The sequence below is a fragment of the Lissotriton helveticus genome, chromosome 2_1 (genome assembly GCF_964261635.1).
Source record: "Lissotriton helveticus chromosome 2_1, aLisHel1.1, whole genome shotgun sequence".
In the NCBI taxonomy this organism is placed as follows: Eukaryota; Metazoa; Chordata; class Amphibia; order Caudata; family Salamandridae; genus Lissotriton; species Lissotriton helveticus.
In genome coordinates this window covers 1339370304-1339388230 of record NC_136059.1, presented here as the reverse complement: position 1 = coordinate 1339388230, position 17927 = coordinate 1339370304, and the positions used below count along the sequence as shown (strand labels likewise).

Genomic DNA, 17927 nt, shown 5'->3' with positions numbered 1-17927 from the left:
TAATACAGTATTTCTCTTACATGGAGACATAAAGGCTAGACCATGACGGAAACTATTGATGCGATTCAGTAGCTTAGGAATGCAAAGAAGGAGGGTTGGACTGATAACTAGAAACATAACATATTCTTGGCAGACTGGGAGGCAGAGCCAGGCCGGGCCGGGCCGGGCACTGCGAGGCATGAAGTAAGCTAAGGGTCAGGGATACAGGTGGGGGCTGTATCGCTCCTCGGAGAGGGTTCAGGAAACAGGAGCTGAATCTGAGTCCGGGCCCTTTTGAGGCCTAGAAACGGGGACAATTCAATAAATTAACGTGCACACTGTGAAACGTGGCAACGTAGGTTTACATAGGCCTAATATTCGTTGTTTTCACGAGGACTGGAAACTGGCATACTAGAGATGGACACAACTGTAATTGCGTCTTTAATCGATCAGAGGGGAATACATATGCATATCGATCATGCACATATAACATAAGATGGGGAACACGTAGGCACATACAACATGGCAAAATTTACTTTTCCACAGATCAGTAATACCCTGTTTTCCCTATTAAAAAGAAAGGAAACCTAAACCTTGCTTTATCACTTACTTGTATTGCAGAGAGTCTTGCTGGAGCGTCCTTCCTGCTGGTCCTTCAGTTTGCAAGTGATTTCAAAGGAGGAAAAACCTCCCTTTTAACCCCCTGTTAATTGCCAATTAGCCTTCCTAATTGCTCATTAATGGTTATGTGCTTTAGTTTTTCCTCCAATGTGGCGGCCATCTTAGAAGTTGTTTATTCATACATACTTCCCTCTTTATTGAGTCTCTATTTGTTTTCTCTACGTTGAATATACATCCTTTTTACTTTTTCCAAGGGCAGCAATTATTGTTTAAATCGTTTCTGTATTTCAAGCATTTCCTTTTTATTTCCTGTGATTTTGTTGTCCTCTAATATCGATCTCGCGATCCCTTTCAATTATTTATTTTATATGTATTTGCGCTTCCCTCGTCACTTATTATTCATTTTCTACTCTGCGCAGAGAGGTCCGGAACGGACGATAACGCGGCAACAGTTTATGAAACAGGACGGGCTCATATAGTTTGAGGCCTGAGTAGAAAATGAATAATAAATGACAAGAGAAGCGCAAATACATATAAAATAAATAATTAAAAGGGATTGCGAGATCAATATTAGAGGACAACAAAATCACAGGAAATAAAAAGGAAATACTTGGAATACAGAAACGATTTAAACAATAATTGCGGCCCTTGGAAAAAGTAAAAAGCATGTATATTCAACGCAGAGAAAACGAATAGTGACTTAATAAGGAGGGAAGTATGTATGAATAAACAACTTCCAAGATGGCCGCCACATTGGAGGAAAAACTAAAGCACATAACCATTAATGAACAATTAGGAAGGCTAATTGGCAATTAACAGGGGGTTAAAAGGGAGGTTTTTCCTCCTTTGAAATCACTTGCAAACTGAAGGACCAGCAGGAAGGACGCTCCAGCAAGACTCTCTGCAATACAAGTAAGTGATAAAACAAGGTTTAGGTTTTCTTTCTTTTTAATAGGGAAACAGGGCATTACTGATCCCTGGTCTGCATTATGTTTCCTATAGATTTTGAAGATTTATCAAACCTCAAGACAAGAGCCTTACATTTTAATAAAGAGACTCAAGGCAAAGGTCTAACTTTAAGGTAAGAAGGGGACTCAGTGAGAACAGAACATAGACCTTGACAAATGATAACAAATAAAAGCATGACGTTTTTCTGACATAGATCTTCATTTTATAGGTATTACATAAAAAAACCTTATAAAGCACAGCGCCTTCCCAGACAGAACTCTAAAAATAAAGAGGTAAGAGAAGCATGAGCCCTAAAATAAAATAAAGGAAGATCATAGATTGGGTACTTGACTTTCCCTATTATTTTTAGCAAACACCACACGTTGAACTGGGTAACAAAGTATAGCAGAAGTTAAAGTCACTGGTTGAAGCAGGGATAACATCCAGGTAAGACATAACACACAGGCTGAAAAGAACACTAGCCCTTATGTGAGAAGAAGGGAAGAAATAATGTAAGCCTTCTTCCCAAATCTTTAGTCACAATTAACAGTGGACTGAGGAAAACCGACTGAAACATAGACCAGAAGTTGAAGGAACCTGGTTAATACAAATCCTGAGTTTGATCAGAGGAACCAGGTATGAAAAAATATCAGTTTCTTTCCAGAATAGTGATCTGGCTAAGATGAATAATTGAATTAGTTAATACAGAGAGAGGATTTGGCAAGTTACCAAATATGAGGAAAATATGGAGCATTGGTTTAGATGTATTCATGTGAGAGTTATAGTATAATATGTTTTATTAAGATGTACAGTAGAGAGCGGGAAGTTATAATTAAGACTAACACAAGAGAGCATAATGAAATGAAGAATATGTGTTATGATATTGTCCAGTAATTTATTGTTTCTTTGTTTAGAAAAGATTTTTTAAGAATCAATGACCTGAAGAAGGTGAAACTATTTTAGAACACCGAAACGCCGCGTCGACAAATTTTTCTCAAAACGTATTATTTTGTAAACATTTTTATGAAATTTGATGTATACATGTTTTTATAAATAGTGTGATAAATGTGTTTTTAACATTGAAATGATGATGTTTTCAAATGTACTGGCAAATGAAGAACAATAACAATAATAAAAGATATATAACAAATCTCGCTTGTTTAGTCTCAAGTAGAACTCCATGTTTTAACCAGTAGTTGTGTAAATTTGGTAACTTGTAAAAGTCTCTACTCTTTTGCTCAAATAGAGATAGAAGTCAGTCTTCTTCTTTTGAAACAGTAATTGGAAACGGATCCTTTTGTTGTTGTTACTTATCTACCCATTCCTTTTCCAAGAAAAAGGGTACCTCCCATTATACCTTAGGGTTTTACTGGACCTGACATGAAAAGTAAAACAAATGTCTTCATTTTAATTTTAGGAGAGGTCATAATATTTGACCTTTGACCCCTATTTGCACTTATTATAAGTGGTTGAAGGTGTTTATTACATTATTGTTAGATCATTTTTACAAGTATTGCAGTGTTTGAATCATCATGATGAGTACTTACATTTTGTCTTGGTTGAAATGGTATGGTGGGCATGTGATTTGACCGTTGACCTCTATTTTCACCGTTCTAAGTGTTTCATGGTCATTAATCCATTACTGTTAGATCATTTGTTACAAGTGAGTCATTATTGGAATTGTCATGATGAGTGCTTACATCCTATTTAGTTACTGTGTTGGAGGAGGTTATGCTTTTTGACCTTTGACCTCTAAATATACTTGTGTAGGTGTTTCAAAGTCGTTATTGCACTATTCTTGGATCATGTGTTACTAGTGTTGCATTATTGTAATTATCTTGATAAATACTTGCATTTTCATTGGTTTAACTGGTGTTGGGGGATCATGTCTGTTGACCTTTGACCTCTAATTTCACTATTTAAAGTCTTCCACAGTCATTGATCCATTACGGTTGGATCTTACCTGCCCCTACAACCCCCTACATCTCTACTTACCTCTGATATCATTGGTCTCCCTCCTGCAACCTTGAGTGCAACACCTGCAGCCGATTTGTCAAAAGAAGAAACTCCATTGAGAAACATTAGGCGCCCACGGCTGAATTGGCACCCTGTACTCAGCCACCCCTGTGTCGCTGGTGGTGTATGTTCCATGGTGCTTTGTGCCCCTGTGTTTGTGTTAACCTCCAAAGCTTGGCTCCTGCAAACGATCATTTTACCTGTAACCAGCGTGGCTCCAGGTACCTCCAGTCTCCATTGAAACGCATCGGGCCGAACTCCGACTTTGACCTCGGCAACCTGCCGCCCCTGTGCCGCTAGTGGTGCAGGTTTGGTACTCACCTGAACGTTTGACCTTGCTGACCTTTGGTCCCTAAGACTGGAACTGGAAGTGTGGTACTTACCTGTTCAACCGTGATATTGTTTACCACGTAGGATAAGACTGAATGATTCTGAAAATATTCTACGTGTCGACTTTTGAAAGTGCAAAGTATTTTTATTTTAAAAATCTGATTGCGAAGATCTAAGTCTTATAATAAAATACAAACAAAGTATATTTTCTAAATTGGAGTGGATCTCCATTTTGAGTCATGTGTCTATTAGTGATCAAGGTTGTGCAATAAATGTCTTACACTCCTCTGTGTGAGGCCTAAAGCTCCTTGCCAACACTGGCCCCTTTGACTACTTTTGGGGGATAGCAAAATCAGCATTGTCAGGGTTCACTTGGCTGGGCGACACTGCACTTGCTGCACCGGTGCATTCTTTTCAGCCTCTCACCTCTCCAGTAGCCAACTCTCTGTGTTCACTCTCTTGCATTTTTCCTCACTTGAAGCTCTGTCACTGTTCACGCTGCAGAAATTCCTCTGCCCCCTCACATCTTTGCAGCTCGCTTTCTCTCTCTCTGTCTCCTGCTCCATTACTGTCATCTGCCACCACACATCCCACGAGTCAAGTGATGTGTCCCACTTCAAAGGGTGACCGAGAATCTGATTCTGAGAGGTGGAAACCAACTATTGGAAATGAGGCTCTCCTGACATTTAACTAACTCAGAGCCGCCATGATGTTAGGTGCATAAAAGGGCCAGTTGTACCATGAAATTCACATATAGGCCCTTTTCAATTATGCCCATTATCTTGTCAATAAGAGTAATGGGTGAGAAAATGAAAGTTCTGTCAAAGCAAAGTGATATTCTGCATGGCCTAAGGTATATTTGGTGTGTGCAGTAGTATTATATTTAGACACAATCTTGTTCAATTATGCTCTGCTGCCTGAATGCAAGTATAAAGCTGCAGATCATGGTTAGTTATGGCCAATTATAAACAGGAAAGGAACAAGACAGCAAGAAATACGGTATGCCATGGGAGAATGGCAGTGTCACACGTAGTTATAGCCCTTTTCAATCATGTTCAACTGCTTTTCAGCAAGGGCAAAGCTGTATGCAATGGAGAGACTCAAGACGATGAACTGTAAGGAAATGAAAATGAGGCCATCATCTGAGTTACAGTAGAGGTTAACAGCACAAGGAAAATAAGTCATGTTGGCAATACCAATATTGTTTTAAGCTATCTTTTTCAGTTTAAGAAACTATATATGACTGCAATGCTTTCTAATTTACCTCAGACAGTTATTACAAAATGGTCGACTCTTTCTACTGAAAGGTGCACTGTGTTTGCTTGTCCTTCTTCTCTGTCATCATACCCCTTCCATGAGCAGCCAAAAAGATACATTAGCCCTCTCTCTGACAAATTTCTCTGACGGGGATTTGGGTGTGTTGGAAAGAGGTTGGGGTTTTAGGAGCTCATGAGCAAATTACTCATCTATAAACTTTTTGTTTTTTCAATGCTACATATTCTTATTTTGTAAATATATAGGGTGTGTTAGGATACATGTTTTAATTAATAATATTGAATATTTGGGCAGTGTGAAGGAAGGTTTGGATTGTCTATCCGTGTATTTTTTTTAACATTAACCATAGTCCTCACCAATTTTCTGGGTGTAGGAAGTAATGGTTAATGATTTTTACCCAACAGAAGTTACAAAACTAAGGCTTGTGAGGGAGGGTGGTACATTTTCCACCTGTGCTTTTTTACAAATTAAGAACATGAACACCAAACGATTTAAGATTGACACAGAGGAATCTTTCTTCACATTTACGGATGAAGCTCCAGATATTAATTATTAGGGTGACAGTGACATTGAGGTGCATTCTGGGGAGAGGCAGGAGTCCAGCAGTAGGGAAGAGAGTGTAGGGGATGATAACTTTGGTGAGAGTGGAGAAGAAGAAGAATTATCTCAAGGAGATATGTGAGAGACTGTCTGGGATGAAATTGCACCAGGCAATGATAGCAACAATTATGGGATTGAGTTTACTGTGAGGAATCCAGGAGTCTGGAAAGTTCCCCCACAAACTTTCCCCCAGTTGCATACATAACAAATATGCAAGAGATTTGCTAGATAAAATGGCAAAATGGATCAGTGAGCATCCCCATTCACGGTTACGCCGATGGATGAATGGGGGCGTGACTGTAGGCCTCTTGGAAAAATTGATTGGTTTATCTATTAACATGGGCCTCATACAGAAACGTAACGTGAAACATAACTGGGATGTGCCACACCCTTCTCAGGTCACACCTTTCTTTGGGCAGGTCATGCCATTGTGGAAATACCTTATTGTCACAAGAATGCTTCACATAAATGACAATGTCACTGCAAAGGTATGGGGAGATGAAGTTTTGACCCGTGACATAAGATTAGGCCAGTACTTGGTTCACTAAACCATGCTTTCAAGTAGTACTATGAGCCACAACAGGTGATTTGGGGGGAACATCGCCACTCGATCTGGGGGACAGACCAACCTGCCACGCTTGCCACGCTTGCTCTCACCATCTTCGCTGGGGCCCTGACGCTGTGTGTTCTTCCCCGCCGCTGCTGCCAGGTACACCGCACAGCCGCTGTGCGGGAAGACTACAGCTCCCAGCGTGCTCTGGGGCCAGAACCGCCCACTTCCTGCTGGAGCGCGCCCGGAGGCGCTTAAACATCAGTTGCTCCCTCAGTGGAGCGGGGAACATCGCCACTCGAACTGGGGGCCAGACCAACCTGCCACGCTTGCTCTCACCATCTTCGCTGGGGCCCTGACGCTGTGTGTTCTTCCCCGCCGCCGCTGCCAGGTACACCGCACGGCCGCTGTGGGGGAAGACTACAGCTCCCAACGTGCTCTGGGGCCAGAACCGCCCACTTCCTGCTGGAGCGCGCCCAGAGGCGCTTAAACATCAGTTGCTCCCTCTGCGTCGCGGACGCGCGTGGGCGGCGCCTGGCGGAGCCCGGGCAGAGGGCGGGCCGTCTGTGGCCGTCCGGGGCCGGTAGAGGCCGGGCCGGGCCACCCCCCTAACATTCACGATGGGCAAGAGGAAACAGGTATGTGCCAGGGACGATGATGGGTCGAAAGCAAAACATCCTAGAAAGTCTGAGTCCATCATCTCGTACTTAACTTCTGCAGTGGGGGTACTGACTAAGGAGATTGCAAATGCGGAGAAAGAGTTGGGCCTGAACACAGGGGAGAGTGAACCAGTCCCTCCCACAGACTACAGTAGGGTGATACCGTTGGAGCCAAACATTGTTATTACCAATCAGGAAGTGAACCCAGCTAACAACGCATCACCTACCCCACATGAGGCTTCACAGCAGCCATTGCCCATAACGTCTGCTGTTCCCCCATATAACCAGCATAGGAAGCGTAAGCCGCTAAAAACAATGGGCAGGAAGAAAAAAGACTAGGCTCAGACTACTCGAACAGACCATCGACTTAAGGGCCAAATTGGGAACATAATAAAGTACCTATTTATCTCACACTTGGAACCAGCACTTGTGTCCGCTGCTAAGGACGTTGTGGACACCTTAAACATCTGTGTAAAGGGGCTTTTTTCCAAATGTGAGAAAATTGATGAGCTGTTGACACAACACAGGGGGCCTAAGGGGGGTCTGAGTGAGCAAACAGTTTCAGCTGATTACCTTTCTACAGTTGATACCAGGAACATCAGCCCTATCCCTTGCAGACCGCATGGATTGGTAGGGACTGTAGATATAACAGGGCAGCAAACCACAAGGGACGTGCCAGGGATTCCAATTCCTGAACCCAATGTCAGAGGCAGCCAGGTATATGATAGCAGCAGGCGCATTCGCATTCATGGGAACACCCTTGAGCTGCCACCAGAGGCAGCTCCGCTAGTGGCTGTCTTCACCGGGGTGCCTCCGGCTAGAGGGGGCTCCAGCGAAACTACCGCTGACCTGATGACTCAGGCTAGACAGCTGTGCGCACAGTTCAGCATGGGGGGAACGGATGTTGCAAGTGCTGTTACAATGGCAAGGAGGGTTTGTTTGGTTGGACATTGCCCCAAGAACATTCCAGGGGATTGTCTGGTGGTGAATTTTAACAACAAGAATAGTGCTCAAAGATTATTTTGGGATGGTTCTGACCTTGACAACAAAAGCATTAGACCACTCCCCTTGGGATTCTTTTACCCCCCAACTGGGACCTATAGATACCCACAGCTATCTACCCGGCCCCACACTCACCGTAATGACAAATGCACTTTATCATACCAGGCCAGGATGAGCGCACAGATGGGATCTGCCCAGGGCCCTGCTCGGGGAGGGGATACTGTACCCTTAACTATACTAGCAGCATCCCTGGGGCACCTCCAATCCAGGGGAAGGGTAGAGCTTTGCAATCGATTTTCGCCCTTGTCCCAGATGGAGACAAATGATTGACTGGATCCTGAAATTCCTGGACTGGGGCCTGGTACAGATGGTATATCCAAATCAAATCAAATCAAATCAAATCAGCTTTATTCGATTTCATGTCATAAGATCATAAAAGCACAGCAGTAAAAACAATTTTCTTTTTAAAAAGAGTACACTTTTCCAATTTCAGTAACAAAATGCAAGGTGATGTAAAGTGCGCGAGTTCACATTAAAAGGACAACCATATATTTACACAAAAGGAATATAAGGGCACCAGGTTTTTAACAGTGGCTTCACATAGCGTTTCAAAACCTTGTTTCATAAAACATACAATTAACACTCCATAAATATAAAACACTTTAAGTGACCAAGAAGCAGTAAGATAGGGACTCAATCATAAAAGAATTTCCCACTCCAAGATTGAGACAGTATCAACCGTGATCATAAGCAGTTTTATGAATCCTACCACATGGAAAATGATTTCGGAAAAGGAGGAAAACTGGGGAATTTGGGGTAGACGTCGGGTAAGTCCCATAAAGATATTGGGCCGTCTCTTACTTGAGGCGGCCAAGTTTTCAAATAAGGGACAATGTTTCTATGTCTGAATCTCACAAGTATCAAATCCCCAGCAACATCTTTGTGAGGGGAGCCCAACCAATCCACCCTTCTGACACTCCTTATTGCTCCGAATAAATCACGAGGCAGTGGCCTATTTTTAGACAGCCAGAATTTGGTTTTGTTAAGTAAGTCAAATTGACTCTCAGTTTTTCCAGGTGGGAGAACAGGTACACCCGCAAGGATGCACACAAATGGGGCCGCTTCCGGAGGTAAGTGTATAGAATTGACTTTGTTATGACCTGTTCCGGGTGCGGTCGTCTGGAGGAGGGAAACTTTGGCAGGGTGTTTAGCTATTTTTTGCCCTGAAGCACTAGGGCCAGCAGGTTGTCTTTGCCGCCTTTTATCCTAGGCAAGGGGTTTAGAGGCTGGGTGAGTGGGAGGTGACCTAGGGAGGTTAAATGTGTCGCTGCGTATATCAGCCGGCGGGTTTGATTTAATAGATTTATCTATTCTAGAGAGCCTATCCCCTAGCATATTAGTTTTTTCAAGCAGTGGTGCTATCATAGAGCTTACCATTCGTTCGATTAGGGGTAGTAAGTAGGAGTGGGGAGGAGTTGTTAAAGCCTCTGGATTCTCGACATTTGGAGGGATAATTAAGAAATTGGCGGAGGGTGTGTTTAAGCACAGTTTTGGTGTTTTGGGGTTGTTTCCACCTTGGATGGTACTGTTGTGTTTCCGTTTCGCCGATAGAACCTGGGAGGGTTCAACACTTACGGTGTTCGGGCTGCAGGTTTTGTTAAAAAATATGGGAGCATCTAAAAGTGTAAGCTTGTCTGGTAGTGTACTAGCGTTATTGGGCGGAGGGGGAGTTTCAAAAAGGGCATAGTTGGATTTACATAAGAAGTTTAACTCATCTAGGAAGGAGGGCATTTGCCCAGAATCCGCTACGCTAATAGACTGCGCCCCCTTGGAGGTCATGGTGGATAAGGGAGATAGGGAAGCGATATATGAACAGGACCACAGGTAAGGAATCGAATCGATTGAGGGGGGGTGTTTACCTTCTTGATGGTAGGCCTACAATGTAACAGCCAAAGGGGGTGGCCCGTCCCGACCTTATCCGGCCTTTGAGGGCCTTTGAGGGCCCGCCCTTAGCCCGGGCTTCGCCCCGGGCTAAATCCCGCGCGCGTCCCGCGTCGTGGGAATAGGAACGAGTTTAAATCGCTGAAGGCAGGGGGTAGGGACCGCCGAGGGAAGAGGCAGCAGCTGGGAAGCACAGAGCCTGCTGGACCTCGCAGTCCCTCGGCGTGTTGTGCAGTTCGTGTCCTTTCCCCTCAAAGCAACCCGCAGAGATTACAAAGCGCTTGCAGAGCGCAGGGATCCCACGTCGTTCTCCCTCGTCAGCAGCACACACCAATATAGTGAGTAAGCGGACAGTCCCATGCAAAATCTTAAGCTGGAATGTGGCAGGTATTAGACCCAAAAACACTGACCCTATCTGGTTGCAATTTATAAAACAATTCGACATCCTGGCCTTCCAGGAAACCTGGGACCCAGATTCTAATTTCATTTTGGATGGCTATCATAGCTTCACTACCCCAGCGGTTCGAGGGTCTGCGGGAAGGCCCAAGGGGGGTTTACTCTTCCTTATTTCCCTAAACCTTGCTGGTACTTTCAGGAAACTTAACGGGGAGTCAGATAATTTCCTCATTCTAGAATGGTCTGTTTCCAATAAGTATTATCTTTTGATTAACATGTATAATGCTATGGATGGCTCCGTACAGAAGGAGCACTTTTGTGTATTAGAACAATTTTTGTCAGTCTATAAACTTAATAATTCGTTTGTGCCAGAAATGTTTTTAATGGGAGATTTTAACATACATCCTTGCTTGTGGGATTGTTATGGTGACGAATTTGTTGAGCAGATGAACGGGAGGGTACCACATTTTGAACATGGTAAACATGGTGGGGCTCTGGAAGAACTGCTTTCCAATTTAAATCTATTTGAACCAGGCAAGGAAAGCGGCAGCGAGACTGTCCCCACTTTCATAGGTCGAGGAGCTAACTCCGTGATTGATTATATCTTCTTATCCCCCCTAGTCCTGACTAAGACCTTGGACTATAGAGTGGTGACATCAACCTTCAGTGATCACAATCCCCTTGTATTGGAAGTTGATCTAGGGGTTACCTGCGCCACCACTGACCAAGGAAGGGAGGCAGTGAGGGACTTATCCACACAAGACCAAGGCAGATGCATAAAGTGGGACTCTATAGTTCCGGGAACCTTTTTCAAGGACCTGGTAGCCAAGGTAGATACCAATATTGGTATCTGCCTGGACGATTGTGCTGTAGGAGTAGGAACTATAACCTCCTTTACGACAATCTGCAAACAAATTGCAGACAATCTACACAAGGGGAGTGGGCCACATTCCAGGAAGGCCCAGAAATGGTTCGATTCCACATGTACTAAGGCCCATGAGGCGCTTCTTAATGCCCTTAAGAAGTCCCCGAGAGATAGGGCTCTAGTGTCCTCTCTCCGTAAGGAGTATAAACAAGTGATTACCAGGCGGAAAAATAAAATTAAGGAGGAAGCCTGGGACGATCTGCAGTCTACGGATGTATTGAGGGACAGCAGAAAGTTTTGGGCCACGATAAATCAGCCATTCTTCTCAGAAAGCGATAATCTTGACACAGAATGTGTAATTCCTGACGACATCTGGCTTCGGCATTTTAAGGGTATTTATGGCGATAAGGAACATCAGGAGCCAACCTTAAGAAGAGTCACCACGGCCTGTCCCACAAACCCTGTCAAATTTGCGCTGGCTGAGGTAGAAAAGGCTATTTGAGACACATCTAAAAACAAGGCCCCAGGACCCGATGGGGTCCCTGCTGACCTATACATCATGTATCCCAATTTCTGGGCGAAGATCCTAACCAACGTGTTCAACGCTGCAACCCTGGTGGGTTTTCCTACTTCGTGGGCATCTTCTATTATTGTGCCCATTTTCAAAAAGGGGAGCAGAGGGGACCCCGCCTGCTATAGGCCAATCTCCCTACTGGATTCTGCCGTTAAGATCCTGGGCAGAGTCATTCTTCAGAAACTGGGAGATTGGATGGATGGTAGGGGGGTGCTCTCGAACCTCCAGTATGGTTTTAGGAAACACAGAAGTACCATGGACCAGTGCCTAAACCTACACCTTTTGATTAATAAGTACACGATAGCAAAAGAGGGCTTTTTATATCTCGGGTTCATGGATTTATCATCAGCCTTCGATCTGGTGAACCGACCAAATTATGGGGCATCTTGTTAGAAATGGGCGTAGATGTACCCCTGGTTCACTTTCTTAGCGATCTCCACCAGGACTTAGCGGCAGTCATTAGGGTCACGCAGGACGGTAGATGCACTGGTAAACTCAGCTCCAGGCGGGGGGTTAGACAAGGCTGCATCCTGGCCCCTCTACTTTTCACGATCTATATCAATGGCCTGGAAAAATCGCTGGCTGGGGTCAGTGCGGACATTCCGCATGCAGGGGGATCTGGTATCCCGGTCCTCCTGTATGCGGATGATGCCGTACTGATCGCCCGCACAGGCCTGGGCCTACAGAGGCTATTGGATAATTTTGGCACATTCATGGAGTCCCTAGATCTAAAAGTAAATAGCAACAAATCCCACGTCATGATTGTTGGGGCCAGTAAGGAGGGCCAGTAAGGTTAAAGCTTTTAGATGCCTGGGTGCGGAAGTCTCTAGGGTTCCAGTGTTCACTTATTTGGGAGTACTGTTCGACGAAAAGGGGAACTGGGGCCCTCAGCAGAAGCAGAAAAGTAACGTTGTTGTAAGATCTACAGTAGCCCTTCTTAGTTTTGCCAAAAGGCTGGGATCTAGGCCCATGGAGGCCATGCTTCAAATGTATAAATCTAAGTGTTGTGCAATCGCCTCCTATGGGGCATCGGTATGGGGCTATGCGCCTGTGGATAAAATACAAGTAGCAGAGAATAGGTTCCTCAGATCTCTACTGTCGGTCCCCCAGTCGTCACCTACTTTGTCTGGTTACACAGAACTAGGCCTGAGCTACATAACGGACTATTTAAAAGCTGCCCCACTGATTTGCTGGGCAAAGACGTGGCTCAACGAGGAAATTACTTTAAATCACCTTATCCTAAAAGATTGCTTGGCCCTCGATAAGGCAGATAGCATCCCATGGCTGGCATACGTTAGAGCGGCGTGTGTCAGACTGGGATGTCCAGAATTATATACAGCCCCAGAGGGAATTAAGAAAGAGGATGTGGTGTGGATTAAACACAACTTCAGGAACATGTTGGAGGCAGAGAGGGAAGAGGTGGAGTTTAAAAAACAAGGTGTAAGAAGTATTTATGTCTTACAGACCTCTCCATCTATTGAACCTTACCTAAAGATCGTCACCAAGCCCTTCCATCGCTTTCTATTGACACTATTCAGGTTCAATTTAATTCACCTCACTTTAGGAACCTTTCCGCACTGGGGTAAACCAGATGAGTCTCCACCATGTTCTTGTGATAATTTCTCGTCACAAGACACCCTCCACCTGATTATGTTTTGCGAAAACTTTGCCAGGGCACGGAAAAAATTCCTATGTCCTATATTACGTGAAGCTGGGTTTTTGCAGGTGAGGCCTGCACTTTTACATCTGCAACTGTTGAGTAGCGTCCACGTTATTTTTAACGTAGCAAGTTTTCTGGCGGCCGCTACCAGAGTGAATAACAGAAGAAGTATTTGTATGCACTGAGTACAACAGATTGAGAAGGCGGGGTTATATTTGTCCCTTTTTTAGTAAGGAAATATATACTATGTTTTTAGGTTTTTTGTAGCTTACATTGCGGCTCCATAGGTTTTGTGGAGATATCTGTAATTAACTGTTTTGTACAAATTATGAATTGTAAAGAGTGTATAAATATGAATGCTCGCAAATGTATGCATACTTATTATTGTATATATTTTATTCATTTTATGCACAATGGATGTATATATTTCTGCTTCTTTTATGATTTTAATTAATCGAAATAAAGATTTTTGACTGACTGATTTGTAATCGACGAATCAATGATTGCCATTAAAAATAGGGTAGCTTACATTAAATACCCTACCAACTCAGGGCGATAATGGATTCAGCCCAGATCTGTGACTGGGGGTGAGCGTCTGAAAAGTTTCAGCGCTCTGTCCATCATCTCCTTGTATTTGCTTTGTTCGCCCTAAGTTGGCAGGGTATGCCCAGTTGTGGGTCCCTTGCTCATTTTGCCACTGGATTCAAGCTAGCCTGGCTGATGAGGGGAGTTCCTCAAAACGGTCCCAGGATGCATGTTTCTGGTCCAGGGAAGACCTGACTTGGCAGTACGGGCTTGCCTGTTCCAATGAAGAACAGGGTCAAGACTGATTTGCATATGGGTGGGTCTGAACTGAGGTGGCAAAGTGAGCTAAAGAACGATGATGGATTCAACCCAGATCTGTGACTGGGGTTGAACATCTGAAAAGTTTCAGCGCTCCGTCCATCATCTCCTTGCGTTTGCAGTGGGCTGGCAAGCGGAACAGAGTAAAATTAAAGATACTGAAATTGGACATGGAGCTCAGGGAACTGGGTCTGCTGGATCAGCAAATGTATTACTTTACGGGTTTGTTACAAAACGCGGTGCAGTGGTACGCCATTGGCCCGAATGTGGAAAATAACTTACTGGCAGGGTGGGGTTTTGTTTTTGTCCAGCAAGTTGCAGAGGTGTGGGTGTAGGCAGTCACACGTGTGCGCCTTATGCCAGGTTACTCCCCCTGAAGTGGCTACTGCCTTTCAGACGTATGCAAATGGTGATAGATAGTACACAGTGGTTTGAAGGGGGCTGGACCATGGCTGGAGACCTATAATTGAACAGTACTTTCCTCACGATGGGGAAAGCGCCGGATTTGATTCAACTACAGCCGGGTCAGATTTTGCAATATGCTAAGGCGTCCCGCATGGCTTGTAAGGTCTGTACAGATTTCCCTGCTGAGCCGGTGGAATCATAGACACTGCGGCTGATGCTGGATCCTGTTTCCAGTAGAGGCCTGATATCCTGCAACTATAAAGCCCTAAAGGGAGACTGAAAGATGGACATGATGGTGGTCTGGGATAGGTGGATGTGTGACTTACCTGTGCCACTTACTGAGGGAGAATGGACGCGGGCGTGTGCTCATATCAGGGAGTAGCTAGTAATGCCAGTTCAAGCTTACCCAGCTTTTATTATTTACATTGAACCTACTGAACACCGCAAAGGTTACACAGAATTACTGCATCAAGGTCAACTGTATGTCCCCCGATGTGGGTCAGATCAGGCGTTTCTACATATGACGTGGGAGTGCGGTAGGCTGCAGAGATACTGGTAGGGAGTGCTGCGTGCTCTATCGGAAGCCATACACATAAAGTTGGATGCCTCTGTCAAACTTTGCCTGCTGGGAGTGCACTCGACCCCCAAAATAAGGGCTAAAATGAGGCAAAGGTTTGCACTACTAGAGTTGGCACTGGCTAAGCGGTGCCTTGCCATCCACTGGACGTAACCTAGGCCACCCACCATCCAAAAAAGGATGGCCGACATGCGCAAATGAGGGGTAGCAGAGGAATAACGGTTGAGGATAGTAAATAGTACACACTGATGAAAATGCAGACAGTGACATGGAAATGGGGCGGGGCTATGCTGAAAAATCTGGTAACTGTGGAGCTGCTTGGGGATCCCCGATGCAGCCCCAGATCTGGAGCCCAGGGTCCATGATGAGGCAACTTATTTTTGGGGGGTGGCAGTTGTTGGGGACCTGGAGAGGGCCATATATGCGAGGGATGGCAGCTGTGGATCTGCCACACTCCTGGCCAGGGGTGTGAGCACCAGGATGGCTGTGTGAATGTGTGTGTAAACGGACGGAGGTGCTTACAGTAATGGGGGGCTACCCACCATGCCCCGTCCTCCCGCTTCCATCTTACAAAATGACCAATTCATTTAGCCAGCACTGTGTGCCTCTTGCACAATGCAGTTCACAATGGCAAATTTCTTTCATGCAAAGCAAGGACACTTTTTCTTTTGAACACACTTGCATTCTTTGCCAGAATTATAAAGTTATATTAGCTGACATAATATTCCAGGAGGTTAAACCAATTTCTGTATGGATATCTTGTATCATAGATAATGGTGGGAGGCTTATAAGATTTTCTAGGCATCTGTTCTCCATTTTATTCCAATCAGGTTGGCGAATTTAGGCTCTTGATTTGTGCTATACAACATTTGACAAGGAACTATAGCCTGGTATGCTGTTATCACTGGGGTTATCAATGGCCCACCAAAGTCTCTCTTAAATATCTCTAAGCGCCCCACAGTTGTACAGGTTCTGATTTTTAAAGAATTTAAGTGGATTTTCCTTTGTAAATTATTAGTGAACATCATATCCAAATACTTATAGGAAGAGGTCTCCTCCTCTAACATATACGCAATGGACCACTTATAGTTTTTTCCCCCATAACCAAAATGTTTGTTTTATCCCTGTTTATTATTAAATCATTTGCCTTGATTTAAGATACAGGAGTATGCTAAGGCACACATCATGCTCCACAATACCCACACTTCATACAGGAATAACTGGGAAAAGCCCTACTACCTTGATGTAAGGGAAGATGAACTCACCTTTCCATGAGTACAAAGAACCTCACTGAAGGAGGGGCAAAAATCATCTTCTTGTTGGTCAGTATACCATTCATGAGTTCCTTTACAACATACTCAGGCTTCAAGATTGGCCATAATCTAGGATTTCAAAAGAAACAAAAAAGTGATTGAGTCAGAATTTGTGGGCAATACATTTTTGTAGTTTCAATTTATTTTAAATATTTGCAAAACAGGATGTTTAACTCTACTCAGTTCCCTATTGAGGATTTAGGGCCTGATTTAGAATTTGGCGGATGGTTTACTCCATCACAAACATGACGGATATCCTGACCACTGTATTACAAGTGCCATAGGATATAATGGACTTGTAATACGGCGGACAGGATATCTGTTATGTTTGTGACAGAGTAGCCCAGTCAGCCAAACTCAAAATCAGGCCCTTAGTCTTAAGCTCATATGATTCAGGCACCTGCATGCATCATTTTCTTTCTAAGACACCTTGACCTAAAGCTAATTGTCCTGATCCACGTTATAGCACACAAACATATATAACAGTCATTTAAGATAGTGTAGGTAAACTATACCAGACAATGGTTAAAACATTCCAGTCTTTCAGCTGTGAAGGAGCATTTTTCCCTAATTAAAGAAAACATGGATGTTTCTGATTATCTTCTAGGACCACGTACTACTAGAATAAAAGATTCATGGCAACAGGAATATTCACCATTTACAATGAGCTGAACAAATACTCAGAAAAATAAGCAGCAGAAAGAATTAGGCAAATAGATCAAGACAATCTGCAAGCAGTCTTTAAAGTTATCGACAGTGGAATGCACATGCTTTCTAAGAGAGTGTATGCCTTAAACCACATTCTGTCCTCACCCATAATCTAATAAAACAGTATTTGAGGTTATTACAACATGGACAATCTCATTTAAGAGCTATCATACAATTAAATTGGACATGTTTTTTTCTTTTATGCCACGTTTGCGTACAATTAAATTGGACATTACAAACACTTAGATCAGGTTTTATGCCTTGGCAACTATTAAAGGAAAATGCCATTTGTTAAACTTACAATTTAACTTTCACACAGAAAACAATGACAAAGAAAGAATCCACATATATACTACTGATTTTTGAGCAAGTGGAAAAAGCATCATTTCAGTTAGTGACACCCCACCAGTGACATGGTTAATACATGGTACCATTTCCCTACCGTTACAATGTTTAATTTTCATGTCTGCCCAAAAAATAAATCAGTAGGCTGGTATGAAACCATGCACAATTCACAATTAGTACATTCATGGAAAATTCCTTTTTCCTAGATGTGTATAAATGAAAATGAAGACGACCCTGTATATATCAGTACAGCAAATTGCAGACCCCCCCCCCCCGGGTTATTTTCTTTTGTGTCATACTATAAAGTAGTATGGAATGTT

General features: G+C 43.7%; 1 protein-coding gene across 1 annotated transcript in view; it reads right to left on the bottom strand.

The window, feature by feature from the left end:
* The window catches only part of LOC144819744 (17-beta-hydroxysteroid dehydrogenase 13-like), a 236628-nt gene that overhangs the window by 28121 nt on the left and 190580 nt on the right, over positions 1-17927 (bottom strand). The window contains exon 6 of the mRNA XM_078677506.1: positions 16507-16623. Coding sequence (XP_078533632.1) covers positions 16507-16623 — 117 coding nt within the window. The remainder of the gene's footprint in view (positions 1-16506; positions 16624-17927) is intronic.